Source organism: Monopterus albus, unplaced genomic scaffold (genome assembly GCF_001952655.1).
Source record: "Monopterus albus unplaced genomic scaffold, M_albus_1.0 scaffold77.1, whole genome shotgun sequence".
In the NCBI taxonomy this organism is placed as follows: domain Eukaryota; kingdom Metazoa; phylum Chordata; class Actinopteri; order Synbranchiformes; family Synbranchidae; genus Monopterus; species Monopterus albus.
In genome coordinates, this window is record NW_018127957.1 from 1094057 (window position 1) to 1112173 (window position 18117).

Below are 18117 nucleotides of genomic sequence, written 5' to 3' on the forward strand. Positions count from 1 at the left end.
GCTCAGAGCTCTGCACGGCTGTGTGAGAAACTTAATCTGCATCAAACACTGTGCATTAAAGCAAAGTGAAGTAGCCTCCAAAGATGTTCTACCCTGGGGATGGCACAGTGCTGCTTTTAGTAGCTTTACAGTGACAGTTCATGAAAATAAACACGCTAAGCTAACCTTGACACAGACTGCTCATTCACTGCATGTATTAAAACTATCAATCATGTTGTCACTGTTTTATTTTAACCCATTCATCTTCATGGTCACAGTTGAATTGGGCTATATTAGTCTGTGTCTTAGCCTGCATTTTCATATTGTATTCATACACCTGTTTATAAGCAGTGCACTGGAGGGCCTGAGGCCTGCTTGCTCAGTGGCGCAGATGTGATGGATGGCTTCCAGCAGCTGGCACTGCCTACAGATGGATGGAGCAAAATGTATGCTAATGGCTTATTGTTTTAAGATCTTCACACACTGTAACTTATAGCATTGTGAAAACCTTTTGCTGCAACCCCATGAATTTGTCACAAGCCAAAGGTTCAGTCAGAAAATAAAAAGGGAATGGGGAGAAGGGCTGCTGGGTGATTTACCATCAGATATGCAGCAGGACACCCCACACAGTGAAGGAGAAGGTGCTGGGATGCTTGGCGACCATATGTTTCAGGACACGTGTTAGCATAATCTACAGCTTGTGCTCGTAAAATTGATATTTTGTTTATAGCATGCAGAGTGCCTAGCTGATAAAACATCGGTGATAATGGCTGTGGATGACAACTCCAAGGATAGCATTTAGAAAACTCAGGAACAAACCAGGACAGATGTTTCACCACTAGAGAGAATATGAAGTTTTTTTCCCCACTTTTACAGTATGTCACATGGTTTAGCAGCTTATGCAACAGCCTCAGAGAAAGAGGAGCAGACTATGTAGGAAGTGGATCTGAACTTGTCAAGATGACACCTCTGCGTTTCCAGTGTCACAGTTGTACCTGCAGGATATTCCCAGCAGATCAAGTCTCTCTGTCCTTAACAGGCCTCCCTGCACCATTTATAAATGGCACTACATCCATCTCACCTGTTCACTAGCTCTCATTGTTACAGATATTTAGCAGCTTAGCACACAAACTTCTGACGGAGGTTTCCCCGTGTTTGATGTACAGATTTGCCTGGGCTCAGTTAGTGAAGCCAAAACATTTGAATTTGAACAACGGGGTGGAGAGTGGAAACCACCACAGCTGACTAGCTGACAGGAAGAGAAGGCTGTCAACCAAGCAATCCTCTTATACAGCAATAAAAACTTCCCATGAGGGAGCAGTGGTTTAATCAATAGTATCATTGCTAATATCATTTGAAACGTGTGGAAACATGATCATTTATTTTAGTTAAATTTTTATTAGTGGTAAATGTTTTTGCAAAATAATAATTGCTTGAAAAAAACTATACAAAAAAGCTCCATCCGCAAAGTAGGCAGATGATTTTTGTGGGTCTTTGAGCAGCCCCCTTCATATTACACACAATGTCATGTGATCATTGTTAATATAAAAATAGTGACTAATGCAGATTTAAATTTGCGAGCATCAAATCAAATCAAAATGTATTTATATAGCATGTCTGGTTGACCAAAGTACTTTACAAGGGCAAGGTAAGGACGGAGTATTGTAAACACTCCCTATACAGACTAAAACTGACAATGATTTGCCTCTCATGGTTAATGTCTGTCAGTCCTGGATTAGCTGATTCATCTGTGTCATAGACCACCTGTAGTGTCTGGTAGACATGAGGAAAAACACTGGGTATATTCTGAACAGTCTAATTAATTGAACGCTTTTACACAGCAGCAGTACAACACTTGTGTATTCAGTAACGCCATCTTGGAACTCTTCTTCGCACATCTTTTATCAACACGTGTACAGCGGCCTCTCTGGCGGTACACTATAGAAGTAAGTATCAGGACACAACACCACCACTGTTTAAGATTAAAAACACATCAGTACACATCGATGCAATGCTGCGAGTGACGTTTTCTCATTCATAAACACCAGTCCCTAATACAGTGGTCACCAACTAAAATTCCTTGAGGTCCCGTCCCTCGTCATCCTGAGCCGAGGTCCAGGCTATTACGCATCAACAGTTTTGCAGTGTGTTCAACAAAGTTTTTCCCTCAGATGTGCAGACACATTTAAAGTTAAGTCCTACCTATAAGGACAGCTGCTCAGGTGGCCCAATTTATTTCTCTCTCGTCTTTATCTTGTAATGACGTTTGTTTTCCAGTCATCACGTATTCAGAGCAGAGGATGCCGACCTTGCTACATTTGTAGAGGAGAGGTCGGGTAAACGCGTTCGTGCACGTTCAAATTTAAGTTTAAAAATGTAACACGTTGTTTGTCCCACCTGCTGCAGACCTGTCTGCTCTCACACAGTTGATGTGACAGGATAAGAGGCAACGATCGAAGGACCCACGCAGCTTCATCTGTTAAAAATCTCAACATAAGGCTTAATATTTTGTGTGGAATACTTTCACGGTCCAGATAGAAACCTCTTCAGGTCCGAATCCAAACCAGAGCCCGCCAGTTGGCGACCACTGCCCTAATATTTTTTTAAAATGTTGCCACAAAGACTCCAAACAGCCGTACGTTTTTAGTGTCTGAAGTAAACGAGTCAGAAGGCCATGCACAAGATATCTGGATATTTATTTTAAAATTTCTCCCTCTGCCAATGTATCCCTGTGGAGCTGCAGTGAACAAGGTATCAGTGACTAACCGGGACCATATCCAGGAAAAGTGGAAATCATTTCAACAGTAAACTGCAGAGCATTTCACAGCTTTCCATTTTGCCTGAGAATATGCTGCCTTATTTCACCTAAATTTATCCCCTATTCAATTTATCACTTTCACACTCTCTTCCCTTTATATTCATCTATTTTCTCTATAATCCTTCTCATTTCACATATTCACTACAGACATCCAGATCCCAGCAGCAGACAAAATACGATGTGCAGACACCTCCTCCATGCAATTTATTCTCTATTTCTAGACAGAACCAAAAATAAGCATTTAACATCAGTTTCTTAGCACTATACTGTATATTACTTCAGAGGACATTCTCACACTGGAATCTGGTGCTGCTAGAGTCTTAGTGGCATAGTGATCATTTGATACTGGCTGACTTAGTGTAGCTGGAAAGCTAGATGCTAATGCATCCAGAAACATGCTGGGCTCAGGAGGTAGAACAGGTCGTCTTCTATTGATGGTTTGGTTCCCAGCTTCTCCAGTCCACCTGTCAAAGTGTCCTTGAGCAAGACACTAGAAGCCAAGTTGTTCCTGGTGCCTGGTCAACTTATGTGTGCTTTGGGAGTTTGAATGGGTGAACAGAGTGTGAAAAAGCTCTGAGTGTAGTGGAATGCATAGCACTATACAAGTCCATTTACCATTATTGTACAATTAAGATAGAATAAAAAAATGTTAATCAGGTATACCAGAGAGGTTAGAGTCAAAGCCACTGAAATAGGTTGAGACCCACTTTACTCAGGTGTATGCAGTTTCCCTACTCTTACCACTGGCTACTGGGCCAGCCAGCTAAATGTACCATACAGCAGCATGAGGCATCACACCATGAAAACCCTTCACTGCTTGTAGGTGGAGAACCTCTTGTGAGATGAAAGGCAGCAACAGGAAAATTTATTTGAAATGAATTAACAGTGAGCCTCCGTCCTGCTACTTTGTTCACTTGGAGACAGGGTCCTGCATGAATCCAATTTTGAAAATCTGCACCTGCCCTGCACCCACAAAGCTCCGTATCAAACCTGCCCTGTTACCCAGAGTTACTGCTAAATGAAATCCATCCTGACCCATTAACATAAGACCCATGTCCCACCCCATACCTGTAATTATAAGAGACTTTAAAGCCAAGCAGCCGCTGTAAGACTTCTGCCTAATTTTAGACCCACTTCAGTCACGCCCGACTACTCTTAAGAGTCAGGCTGAATTTTGGCCTGATCAGTTGTCTCCTCACATACAGTGTGAGCAAGGTTTAGCTGCCCGTTTTGTGTCTCGGACAACCAACAATCTATACCCATGACCACTCAAATGGATATCTGGCAAAAATCTGGTCGGCTATGTTGCAGCTTCACGGCCTGAAGTTAGTTCAGTAGTTCAGTGCACTTGCATGAGTGCAAAGACATCATTAGAACATGGCACAGATGAGATATCACATTTTGTGGTCAATCAACTGAACTGGGCCATAATATATTTAGAAACTTTATATGGACAAGCCTAATCTGTCAGGAATCGGCGCGTGCTGCTGCCGAAAAAGTTTTGGTGAACTAAATTAAATGTCCAGACGAGGATACGTGACTAACCGTCTCTTTAATAAGAACACAACGCAGAACAGGAAAACAAGACAAGACACGGTGTAACACAAAATGCACTTCAGGTCGGTACAACAGTCCAAGATCAGAGCCAGCAAACACATACATCAAGGGAATCCAAAACGCCTTGTCCAAAATAAGTCCATTAAGCCGATACACATAGAAGCAGTCCGAGTTTAAAGGGGCAGGCAATATGCGGTGGTCCAAAACAGAAATCCAGGGTCCGATACTGAGACGTCAGGCAGGAAGAAATGCTGGAAAGTCCGAGCTAGTGTCTAGAACAATCTGGCAGGGGACTGGTGGGTGAAGGCTGCTTATAATGCGGTGCAAACAGGTGCAAACAATCGGGAGCAGGTGAACCTAATGTGAGTGATTAGTAAGGTAAAAAGACTGAAACAGAGGTGAAACAAAAACAGGAAGTAAGGTCAAAATAAAAGCCTGACAGGAAGCAACGGATCCGAATCATGACATAATCGAGCTCTAGCAGCACCACACAGTACAATATGTCATCAGAACAGTGTCATGATCCACAGCAACACGAGAAATACTGACAGCAGATTACCGCTGTTCACCAGTAAAATGGCTAAATGTAGCACTGTTTTTATTTTGGTTGACTTCAACTTTACTGAAGTTGTCAATGAAGACATCTGCTCCAGTGTGAGCACCTCCACCGCGCCCTACTGAGTGAACATACAGTGTGAGCAGTGAAGTTGTGGATTCTGGCCGGTAAAAAGTGTTCTTCAGTGGACACAGTCACTGGGCTCTGCAGCCATTCCCTTGGTGAGGAAGTGCCTAGCTTGTGGCTGTCAAATGCTAACATTTTTTGGCACTATTTACAAGCAGCAAAGCCGCTGACAACATTGTTCTCACAGTCTGAAACCACAGTGAATTTCCCCCATATGTCCGACTTGGACACCACTGGCTTTTTGTGCTTTTAGGTTCTTTAGTTTGAAACACTCTTGCCTAGACTACGTTACTGTCCGAGTGACATCCCATTAGCTGGATGTGAAGGGGTCAAAGGTTGTGCCATATGCCTTCACAGTAAATGTATTATTTATTTAGGCTTGATAAAAATTATTCTGGATTATATGTTTAAAAGAAGCCGCACCTTTATTTATTTATTTTTATTTAAAATTTATTTCACTCACTACCCGCCTACATTTAGTTCATTTTTACCAAAGTGCAGGATTCTGCTTGGAGACTAAAACTGTTCACTAAAAACTTAAAACTATGGATAGCAAGATGCGACCTATCTGAAACCCTCAGAGCTAAAAACATAAATTACACAGCATCTGCTATATCATGACATGTCACAAGAACAGTTTTCACAAACTACAGACTCAGAGTGGGAGTCTCACTTCCGCATGGTAATTGGAATCTCCTTTACTTTTAATGTTTCTTCAAATAAATCTTTATCTAAAACTTGCAGATGTAGCCTCACTGCGTTTGGAACCACACATGTTCATTCATGCAAAGTGTGCTTGATGTAATTAGGCATTCTTCCAATTTAATCAAGTAGACCCAGCACCAGACACACACGCACGCTCACGTTGTCACAGGCTGAAAGCAAGTCAGTTTTTCAGGCAGACGCATCAAGCGTGGTTTCTGCCTGTAAAGTTGCTCTGCCCATTCACACTTCTGCTTATCTGCACTTCATTACAGACTCCCTCTATCACTGCAGTTCAGAGTAACTGTGACTTGACACTGCTTCCAGGAACATGCTTCACCTCTTAGAAAAACAACTACAGAGTTACCAGTCAGGATTTAGTTGACTTTTTCTCAGTGGCTCTGCATAAATTAACTTTGGAAGTGATCCCTGAAGGACAGGTGCTGTGGGGTGGGGAGCAGCTCAGGGGCTAAACCATGATAAAAACCAACAATCAGTTATTATTCTTCACAATAGCGGGAGCGATTTGCAGCAGCAGCAGCACAATGTGGCTGGAAACTGGGTGAGGCTTTAGCTGCTTAACTCTGGGTCATCTCCTATAAGCACTGAGGGGTTTGGATTAGCTACTCCTACACTGCTGTACTGCTCCATGTGAAAAGTATGCGTGACTTGGTGACAGAATACACACACACACACACACACCGTAGGCCTCAGGAGACACAGTGCTGTTGATCAATATGTGTGCTGCAGCTTCAAGTGAGGAGAGATGTGGCTCACAGACACCTACACAAAAACCATTGCTTACAGAGATATGACAATAAAACATCCTCCTCCACTTGCCATCACTTATTTAACAGTTATGTCAACACTTTACCAAGCAACCCTGATGGAGCTTGTATAAAGTGAATAAAGCATGAGGCTTTTCAGGGGTTCAAGTGGTTTGCAGATATTATCAGGCCAATAGTTTTTGTTTTTTTTGTTGGGTGATGAGGTACCATTTGGAACTGTTACAGAGACTCATGATTGTAGTGAACGGACCTGAGCACATGCACAGAATAGTGTGTGCTGTGTGCATTAGCATCAGAGAGGAAAGCCAGGAGCAGAAAATCCACCAGGTTGTTAAGATAGTGGTTGTTTCATCAGGAGTATCAATGGTGAATATTAAGAGTACATTCTGACTTATGACTGATGAGTTGTGAGTTGTTTTCGATAACATTTCATGTTAGTAGTTTGATGTTAGCAGTTAGCTTAGTAGCCATGTGAATACAAACCTAAGTATAACTCTAGCAAATCATATTCTAATTGTTAGTCATGTGTATTCTACTGTTGCTGGCTCTTTATTCCCTTTATTTGCTAGATGCAGCAATAGGGTTTTATCCAGGAAATAGGCGGTGTAGACTAGTATCACTGTTCTTTTATTCCTGTATAGTACTTGATTCAGGCTCAATGTACACTTTATAATTTTCCTTTTTTGTTGTTGTAACTGAAAAGCAAATTGAAGTGCATGAATTGACATGACCCCAAAGGTCCGTCTTATTATTGAATCTTAAGGCAAGGCAAGTTATTTACACATATAGCACATTATCATATACGGCTTCAGACCCCCAGACCCGACCCCAGCAGAAAACATCAGTTACCGCAGCTATGAAGATTGTCCTCTATATTGGTATCTTAAAACTCAACATCGGTCATGCCCCAGCTTCCTGCCTGAAATCCCATCCCTGATCAGCAGTCATATTCAACCATCTACTACTTAACACTATCAGCATCTCTCCACTACATTAAAAACTCAGTCAGCCCTGTAATAGCATTTCCACATACAAGATCATCATTCCGCCTTTCCATCCTTTATCTCCGTCATACTCATGTCTGCTGATCTGCTCCTCAGTCTTAATTTGCCTTCCGCACCGCCTCCGCTGACCCTCGATTCATCCCTCCCTGCCTCAGCCTATCTACATATTTTCTCCACTCCCTGTAGTCGCGGCCTTAGCCTGGCCCTATTTGTTGTTTCCCCACAGACATTTTCATTAAGATGATGTCAGGATAGACTCATTCTGCATTATGTTTACTCAAGATACAGGCTGGAATGTTTTACTTCTGTGTTGTAATCTCGCCAGGCTAAATATGGTGCTCTTTTAATATATAAAAGCACTTACAACATAAAATTCAAATGATAGAAGAGCAGATTTGCGTGGAGCAAAGAGATGGTTGTTTGGCTCTGTATATTATGTGTAATTCACAAAAAGTGCCACTGGTATAACAGTGCAAAGCCTGTTCCCATCATGGGGCCAGGAGCCTCTTAAATGTCTAATGATAAATTCAAGGGAAGGTGGCTGAAGGGATGGTTGGAGCAGTTGCAAAATGTAAAAAAGGTTTTCATTTTTTTTGCTTTTCTTGTAAAATATTGGAGAGTTTGACCTCTTCCAGAAAAAATAAATCTTTAGATGAACTGCATCCACCTCATATCTATATATTATCTCCCAGTGGAGAGATTTTAAAAAAGAATGGGTTACACTGAAGCAGCAGAGATATAGGCACAGATTACAGAATACCACATCTGACATTTCCTGTAATGCAGCCGAAGTATCTTTATTGTCACCAGGTTAATATCTCCTCCTTTCGACCTCCATGCTCCCAACTTGTGATGAAGTCTGTAAAAATGTGCAGTCAGTAAATCACTCATGGAACAATATCATACCACGCCCAGATGTGAACTATACTGGACCTTGTGTCCAAACTAAGTATTTGCATCTGCCTTCCTCAGTATAGTTTCATTAACTCGACCAAACCTAAGCAATCAAACAAAAATGACAACAAATAGGCCTAATGAGATCATACACACATAGACAAATCAAGTAGCCTAGCACCTCTTACTATCACATTTTCTGTAGTAGATGTAGAGATAATCATAGAGCATAGATTGTTGCTACATAGATTTATAATCAATATGAAAACCACTACATAGGTCTATTTAATCAAAGGTGATCTGGGTTGACTAGCTGAGCCTGTACATTATATAAAACTGAACTTAATCTCTTAATTGTTAGCTTAAACTCACAGTTAGCAGAATATGATGGAGATCTAAATGATTTATTTCATCCTCCTCCTGATGTAACAACGTGGGTTAGTGAGGTGTGGGTGGAGGCCAGCGGCCATCTGCAGCTCTGGGTTCTTGCATTCTGCAGACTTTGGACTCTGTGAAGTCCTCTACAACCAGCACCAAATCTAATGTTTTTATTTTCAAATCACTCGGTCTCTCCTGTCCTACTATGGGCATGCAAACAGCAGTGTTGGTCTGTCAGTCCTCTGCATCTGTCCAGCTTGATACAACGCTATTAGTGGATGGATTACCTTGACATTGACATTGTTGCTCTGCTGATTTTTGCAGTCCTTTAACCTCTGCACCACCAACAGGCTGATGTCTTTGGCTTTTGCTGAGTGCAAGTCATTGCTCGAAAATCCACTGTTAGCGTTTTAGCCCAGATCCAGCACATTGGTCATGCAACGTTGCCAGTGTGTTGATGTGTCATTAGGACTTACTGGACAAACTTCCCCCAGAACTAGTCATTTGTGTTTTTTGATTAAAAAAAGGTAACAAGCTAAATAAAATAGAAACCATTACATGAAAACGAGTTACAATAAAAGAGCAACTTAAAAGAATGACTAGCTTTCTAGTTTCTTTTTCAGATGAGCAGACTGGCAGGCTGTGCACAATAGTGAGCAGTAAGTCAGAATGAGGGCCCAGTCTTTACTGTCAGCACCGTTCAGCTGGCGAAAATCGTTCACAGTGTGGGCCTGCAGTGTTGTGCCAATTAAAGGCACTTTTACTTCAGACTTTGTGGGATTAACAATGTGTGTGTTTAACACTGAGAGCAGTTCTTTCATGCTGGTTGTATCAGTAATTATCAGCACCCTTGTGCATTCAGAGCATCACTGGGCTGTCATGAAGCTGGTTGTCTTGGGTCACTCCTGCTGTGGTAATAAGATTGTATTACAGAGGGTTATTACAGGTCATTGGTTGATAGAGGGGGGCTCTGTTTCTAGTCATGTTACAACTATTCCTTTAAAGGCGTTAACAGTGTTTTAACCCACACATTCCTCCTTTTTTTTCAACAGTGTCAGTTCTAAATAGATTTTTCTTCTTTACTCTCTTCAGCAAATCAGGCACTGAGAATGAGTCCTTTAATATAAATGTCAACAGCAGTGATATTGCTTTTGTCACTCCTTTTTTTGCCTTGGAATAATTGTTGCAAACTGCCAGGATTCACACTGACCCCCGATTGCCGCCTGCATTACACACAGTGAGTGTTTCAGTGAGAAGCCAAGTGCTTATAAGTTTTTCTTATACTGTATTTAAATGGTATTTTACATTTAATATGTAAACTGAGACAGCAGCCTCCAAACAGGGACTTCCGAGGGTCCTTGATGGCATTCTAGGGGTTTATGCACCCAGTGAGGAATAGTTAATTTAATTTTCCATTCGTGTTATTATCCCTCTACACTGGTGGAAAGTAACTAACTCAGTCATGTAGGCCAACTATACTTAAATACAATCTGTGGAGCTTTGTGGAGTTTTCTTCATTTTATTACAGTTGATAGAAAAACATTTCACTTTTAATCCACCACATTTGTTTCAAAGCTACAATTATTATTTAAGAATTCAAAACACATGATGGCTTTAGACGTTTTTATAAGTTTTATAGATACTTGGAGAGAGACAGAGATGGAGAGAGGAAGTAAAGAGCAACATTGCCCCCTACTGGTAGTAATCAGCTCAGAAAATAATAGTCCACTTCCTACACTGTACTTTATGGTGTGACGTAAGAATATAGGAAGTAATCTCTCCAGATAAGGCATGAACATGTGCCAATGGGACATGAACCAAACAACGCACTGATCTGTTGTAGTGTCTATGTGCTCGTTGAAATGCAGTAGTGGAATGTAATGAATTACATTTAATCAAGTTCTGTACTTAGGTACAATTTTGCAATACTAACTAGTGTATTTTTATTTATGCTACTTTATATTTAGATACAGTTCTGTGCACTCTGAAAACCCTGGGTTTAAAATGTACTCAGTTTGTGTAAATTTTGTGCAAATAAAATACAGGGTTAACTCTTATCCAGTACTAACAGGTTGTTTTGACCCAGTAATACTGATATTTTTTTTATTTTAATGGTGGCTCATTTACCCAAAATAAAATATGGTAATAGTTGAACCAGTTTTAGACTGAATAAATTCCATTTGACCTTAAACCTGCTATAAATGTATGGCTAGACAGTATGTCAGTAAAGGATAAACATATTATTAATAATACATGACAAATAGTAACATGCACGTTTAAAAACAGCTGGAGCAGATGAGTTTGTAACCATATCACATTTTAGTTCTAAGTACATTTACTCAAGTACTGTGCTTGAGTACAATTTTGAGGTATGTGTACTTAAAGTATTTTCATTTTGTGCTGCTTCATACTTCACTACATTTTAGAGGCAAGTATTGTACTACTTTTATTTTATATCTTTAGCTACTAGTTACTTTTCAGAACCAGATTTATACAAAAATACCAGCATAATCATGACTTTATTGAGCTTCATTGGAAAAGTCAAAAGCTACCTAGCAGTACTTCAAATACATAAGTATATAAGCTAGTTACAAATAGCGCCCTCTTTACCAGCTGCAACATTAAATGCGATTAACACAATAATGCATCAGTATTTATAATACAATAATATATATAATCATGTCAAAAGTGCCATTCTGCAAAATGAGTACTTTTACTTTTAGCATTTTAAGTGTTTTGAAGCTAATATTTTTGTACTTTTACTTAAGTGACATTGTGAATGCAGGACTTTTTCTTGTAACAAAGTATGTTTACACTGCTACTTAAGGGATCTGAGTACTTCTTCCACCACTGCCTGAACAAGCACAATTGTTTATATTCTCTGAAATGTCTCTCGTATAGCATAGATGCCGATCAGAGCAGCTCTGTGTCGTCATGCGTTTTAAAAAGCTTGGGAGTGCTTCTTAGCCCAAATGAAGCGTACAGTATAAGGACAGAGAGCACTATGTGGTGTGCCGTTTGTAAAGCTGAGACAAATAAAAGCTTAAGCTCTATAAAATTGACTTGACGCTAAGAGTGAAGTGTAAGTGAGTCACTAATCTATAATTTAGATACTTTCAGCTTATTTTAATACACATAAAAGATTTGTATGTAGCTTGTAAATGCCACCTTAATACACCCTCTTTTTTTTTTTTTTGCAAGGTGCCCACCATCATATAAACAAAATTCGTTGTAAGGAGTCTTATTTGTTATGGTTGTTCACTTTGTTTTGTCAGAATAAAATACCATGAATATATTCAACGTGCATGATTCCTAAATGTGGTTTCACTCTTCACTTGATTCAGCTTTTCAAAATGCTTGTTTTACACCGTCACCACCAGAGGGCGACATAGACTGCACTTTTTATGAAGCTGGTCCCTGGACTCAACTATGTGATGTCACTGGCATAGATATAAATTGGAATGGTTTCAAAATGAGGGACTTGGTAAATCTCAGTGTACTGGCATTAAATCCCTGCATCAGCGATGGAGAACATTACTAGTGAGACGGCCTTGACCAGTTTTCCCACCTTTACTCCAGCAAAGACCATGGTGCATTTGAGTAGCCTCAACAGTCCAGTTCACTAGAGCTGGATATGAAATAACTGCATGTGGTAAATGAGTTTACAGGGAGATTAATTAGTAAGTAAAGTGGCTATTTGTTTTGTTGTGTCACATTAAACATAGGCCAAACCTTCCAAGGGTAGTTTCACTGAGAGAATACCTCCAAGTGTCTGTCCAGATTACCCCCCCCCCCCAAAAAAAAAAACCCCAACACCTTCAACAAGCAGGCCACAAAACATAAGACACCAATAATTTCAACAGAAAATCATGTTTACATTTTTATTTAGTTTAGTACAACAGTTCAAGTCAACTAGCCAGCGTATCTATTGAGATGCCAAAGTGTATTGCTCTCTTGCATTCCATCTGTAGACCCCTGTTCATGGTGTTCTAGGTGATATCCATTTCCATGTCTGGCATGTTAATTCACAGCGTTGGCAGCAGCACAAAACATGATCTGCGAGAACAGCTAGAAGAATCTGGGTAGCGAAAGCTGCACTAAACACCTGCACATGTAACAGCTGAAGCCTCCATCAAACCTTGTGCTAGTTTGTTTTTAGATGTACAGTTAGTGCCAAGAACTGGTGTAGTTCACAGGGACGTTCTCAAAACACACTTTGAAATAGGTATGATAAAAAGACCTATGCATAGGAGCATGCTTCCTCAAAAAGTCTACACTGCTAGTTTTCAAAAAAGGGCAGAAGCTGAACTGACAAGCTACATATCAAATGGATTACAGGGGGATGATGCACATGTAAAACAGCGCAAGTACACTTTATAGCAGGAGAATTGAAAAAGTCAAAGTGGAACCTGTATTTCTTATTTCAAAAAGGTGGGTAGTGAATACAACAAAAAATAAATCAATCTTTGGATACGTAAAAAACCCTATACAATCCCCCATTTCCAGATTTCAGTCTTCCGAAGTGCCTTCTTCTGAGTTGGGATCTTTGGTTTCCTTGTTCTTTCGAACCTCTTCCAACTTCTTGTCCTATTAAATGCAACAAATCACAAGCTGAGTTAGATAAATGATGCACATTTATTCATTTATCATCCAGGTAAACACCGACCTTCTCCTTGAATTTCTCATTCATCGCTGCCATGATTGCTGTGCGGTTCTCCTTGTTGGCCTCCATCTTCTGATTCAGCTTCTCCTCTGCCATCTTGCTGAAGTTGTTGTTCTCCTCCGCAGCTTTCTGTTGCACTTCCTTTTCATGCTCACGCTTCTCAGCCAAGTGCTTCAGAACCTCTGCTTCATGGTTCTGAAAAGAACGGTGAAAACCTCCACATTAGCTCCAGCCCACCACATTTTAAGTTTCCCCACCCAGCATCCACCATGACCATTCAAATGCTGACGAACCCACTGTGTAAGAGAAGCATGTTCAGGTTAAAACCGTTTATAGCTAAAGTGTTTTTCTAGGACACTGTGGGTTTAAAAGTTATAAGTTTACCTTGCGTCTCTCCTCTGCAGCTTCCAGCTTCCTCTGAATCTCCTCCAGTGAGACATCCTTCTTCTTGGGGGGAGACAGCGGGAACTCGCCCTTGGTATCTGGAGCAGGAGCACCCAGAATGACCTCAAAGGCCTGGCCAGAGGCCCGCTTGTCAAGCTCCTTGACCTGGATATCTGAACTCAAAAGGTAAACCATGTGTTTAGCCACACTGAACCATTATTCAGCAATGATTTACATGACATTTTCTAACTGGAGACACAATTCACCTTCAGAGGCTGCCATCTTGAGGTGTGCCGCACGTCAGTTTATCTAAAAGGGAGGGGGGGAAAAGTCAGACTTCTGATGTACTTATGAGCAGATGACCTCCAGCAGAGGTTCCACACCATTGCCAATGCAACCACCTTCCAAAACAAGCCCAGTTAAAAACAGTGCCCCCGTGTGGTCATGTTCGGTGCTGCGCCCAACCACCGCCCATCACTTCACACAAAACGGTACTGGCATTCAGTGGCTGCACATTTTACACAGGCACACGCCATTTGTTATTGTCTAACTTGTGGCAGCGCTGACATCTGGATTGATATGCAAACCATCAAATCACTTCAGACAAGTGCGGGGGGCGTTTCAAACGCCTCAACCACTGCGTTAATTGTTAACGCACGACAGTCCACATTTTGTGGAAACAAAAGAGTGATCAGGGCGGGAACGGCAGGCAGTGCCAGGTGCAGACAGGCCTGGAGTCTGCATACTAAACAGCCACCATACAAAACTGAGATGAGATTAGTGAGCATATCCAGGGAAGGAAATCATCATCATCATCATCATCATCATCAGGGAGCACCTGTTCCTTACACCATATGTTTAAGCAACACGCAGGGCCAGTACAAATAACTGGATCCTCCTCCAATGCGACCGTAAGACTGACTTGCATGTGATGAACTGCAGCTGCCATGTCATCTGTCAGCACCAGAATCAGCTGGACTGGCTGAGCGAGCAGGTGCCTCTTGTAATGTTTCACAAAAGCTACCAACCAACTCCATTTGATTTGTATGTTGTTGCCAAAACACTACTGCAACCTGACGGTGTCAGAACCAGGGCTGGTGAATGGACACACCTTGCCATACCAAAGTGACACCCACGGGTGTTATTTCAGTGTCACCCACCGACTAACGGCGTCTTACCAATGTCCTTACTTGAAGAGTACAATATGCATCTCCAGACCCAGCTTTCACTGTGCTGGCTGGTGTCAGCAGCTCATGCACAACAAGCAGCATCAAACAAAGAAGCGTTGACACCAACGTGACAAGTAGCTGCAGACAAAGACCAGCTGAAAAGCATGTTATCTGCCAGAAAACGTCGAATAAAGAAGCTTTTCTCACATCCTGGCCACAGATTTCACAAACCTGGAATAGGTCCTCACAGTCTATCCCCGTGTCTGTGCCACCATCTCCCACCACATAATAGGCTAACAACGTGGCGCCATGAAGCGCAGGAGCAGCTGAAATATTCCCAAATGAAGGAAGCCTCACCAGGTCCAAATATCCACGATTCAGTCATAATGCTGATTAACGTCAGCTCCCGTGCTACACTAGCAGAAGCCACGCACAATATTCGCAACAAAAAACGGCGGGGACATTGAACGAGCTGTCCCAAAATACCGTCTCCGTTAAAACAACGCGCCTCGTGTGCAGCTCGTTACGGCGTCGTGAATTCAGCAGTGCTCGTACTTACAGAGGGAAAATTCTTCTATCGAGATGCTGTTTGTCACACCCACCTTCGACAAGCTGTGGATGCTGTGCTCCTCGCAGATTTTACCGCGAACCCTGTGCGTGAGAATAGCAAACGGGCACATAAATGGACCAAAGTGATGGCGTCACGCCATTTACTGCCAGTCATTGGTTGACTCCTAAACCCCAGGCGCTTTTGGGAATTGTAGTTTATTGTGACGTTACGTTTAGACAATGAGCTTCAGTTGTCTCACTAATTTAAATGTGGTAACTCGGTGTTTTTTTCCTTTCTTTTTTGACATTAGAAAGCAAATTGGGACAATCAATGCATAGTAAACTACTGGAAATCATTTTATAGGAAAAATCTTTACATCTATGGACACTGTTCCTTCTTAAAGCCCAGCGATTTTATTCATGACCACACCCAGCCACTAATCATGGATGCTGGAAGTTTCATTGCTCTAGTTATTGCATTTATTGGTACTTCACTTGAATTGTTGGTCTTTACACTGCAGAATGGTGCATAGTTATATGATATTGATATAGTTATATAGTTCAGTGTGATATGGAGTTTGATAGTTTGTTTTCACATTCATCTGCTGAATGTGTTTACATTAAATCTGAGTGTCAAATGTGTAACCTGTTGAACAATGATTTTGTGACATCAGAAGTAGCCAGTCATGGACCAACATGTAAAAACAGACTTTTACATTTATATGAACAAACTGTAGTAAAGTGTATTCCCTACCCAGCTCTGTCTGCAACCTCTGAGTATGAGGCGACAGAGAATGAAGCATCAATAAAGAAAGTCTAAAATATGATAAATGTTACCCACTTTTCTTGTGTCTAATGTGTGACAAAGTCAACATTTGATTTGTAAATTATGAGGTCCCAGAATATCAGTTGGCAACGGACTTGGCATGCCAATGTGGGGTCCTCAATGACCGGTGCATCTGCAAAGGGAAACTATGCAGCTTAAAGGAGCAGCTTAGAGGCAAATATTATTTGTGTGTTTGTAGAAACCAAAAAAAAAAATCACACAAGACGACTTGTATTTCCAAGTGCGAGTTATAAATGTTGAGGGCAATTGAGACTAAATTCATTAGGACTGCAAGACTACAGCCTCTAATCCGTTCAATCAGTAGCATTAACATTATATTCAGAGTATTACAGCAACAAATTTAAAGCACACCAGAGACTATATAATACAGTAATGCAAAATAAACATGTTCTTACCTTGATGATGTCGTGAGGTCACTGAGCTTCCATTCGCAGCACAGTGTTTGATTGAGGCGTGCAGACAGCAGAAAGCACATTGTCATACAGGACTCTAGTGGGAGCAGTTAGCTGCTATGCCCACTGTTTTTACAGTATTCTGCTGATACAGCGGCATCAGCACACACAGTGCAAGTTAACAAAGCCGAACTAGAAATATCAACTGGTGCATGATTTCAGGGCAGTACTGTTACATTTAGAGAACCAGTGTGCTGTAGAGAGAGGTGAGGTATGATACAAACCCAGTGTGTGAAAGATGAATGTAAAGGTGAAAATGTTACAAATATATTATGTCAGGGCTTTATAGAACTGCATGCCGGAGAAACATGTCTATACTGTAATATCATTTTCCAGTGAGTTGACAACCACCATTTAAAGGACTAGCAGAGCTCAAATTAAAAATGTGAAAATGTCTTCCAGCAACATCATTTCTAAATGCAGATCAAACTGATTCACCTTAGTATTCCCAGTTTTTCACTCTGAGATTCTAAATATTAATGCATCAAACATACCAAACATTCATTGGTTTGCTCAAACAGGCCATGTTGCATACTCCTGAAACTGAATTCAGTCCAAACATTACTTTATTCAGACACACTGGTCATACCCAGGGATTAAACTGTGTTGCTGTTTTGTTGCCAACACTGATTTTGGTCCCCAATTAAAATGTACTGTCCAATTGAATTCAATAGTTATCAAAGTTATTGTTCCCAAAGGTTAAAGCACCTTCTGTCCTGCTGCCCTCCTCTTAATTTATTTATGTTCAGGTCCAGTCTGCACTGACTTTAAGCGGTATCTCTGAATCTATATGGCTCCTACTCCACAATGCTGTGTAGCTCTCCAAGAAAGCTTCAGGCATTATGTAAATGGTAATGTTTGGACTGAATTCAATTTCAGTTGACCTAACCCACACTGTTTGATTTTGAACTGTTTTTAGTGCAACATTATTCTGATGGCAGGAGAAGCAGATCGGGATTTGTTCAGTCAGTGTTGCTGTGCTGAAAATATTTGTTACCTACAGTTAGATCTATTTTTACTGTTGTCATGTGGATGTCTTTTCATCTTGTGATTTAGGCCAGTGATTTATGTTTGTGTTGAGGGCATTTTCAGTTGGATGTTTCAGTGCAGAGAGGAAGAAAACAGTACATACTGCATGCTGGATGCATGTGGAGACTGAGGGTCATTGGATAAAGCTCTGGCCTTTGAGGTGCCTTTGAGCGCTGATACTGCGCTTACTGTGAGATGTGCAAGAGTGCAGCTTTGTATTGG

General features: G+C 41.1%; 1 protein-coding gene across 3 annotated transcripts; it reads right to left on the bottom strand.

The window, feature by feature from the left end:
- Positions 1–12656: 12656 nt before the first annotated feature.
- On the bottom strand, positions 12657–15721 carry stmn1a (stathmin 1a). Of its 3 annotated transcripts, none has more exons than XM_020606436.1 (5): positions 15621–15721; positions 14116–14158; positions 13850–14022; positions 13469–13660; positions 12657–13389 (listed from the first exon to the last, which is right to left on the bottom strand). In XM_020606436.1, exons 2-5 carry the CDS (start codon positions 14129–14131, stop codon positions 13312–13314), a joined length of 459 nt encoding a protein of 152 aa, XP_020462092.1. In that variant the 5' UTR covers positions 14132–14158; positions 15621–15721; the 3' UTR covers positions 12657–13311. The 3 variants fall into 3 exon arrangements, with proteins under 3 accessions (XP_020462092.1, XP_020462093.1, XP_020462094.1); XM_020606437.1 differs by having other exon boundaries at positions 15578–15675; XM_020606438.1 differs by lacking the exon at positions 15621–15721 and adding an exon at positions 15376–15512.
- Between the last annotated feature and the right edge of the window lie 2396 nt (positions 15722–18117).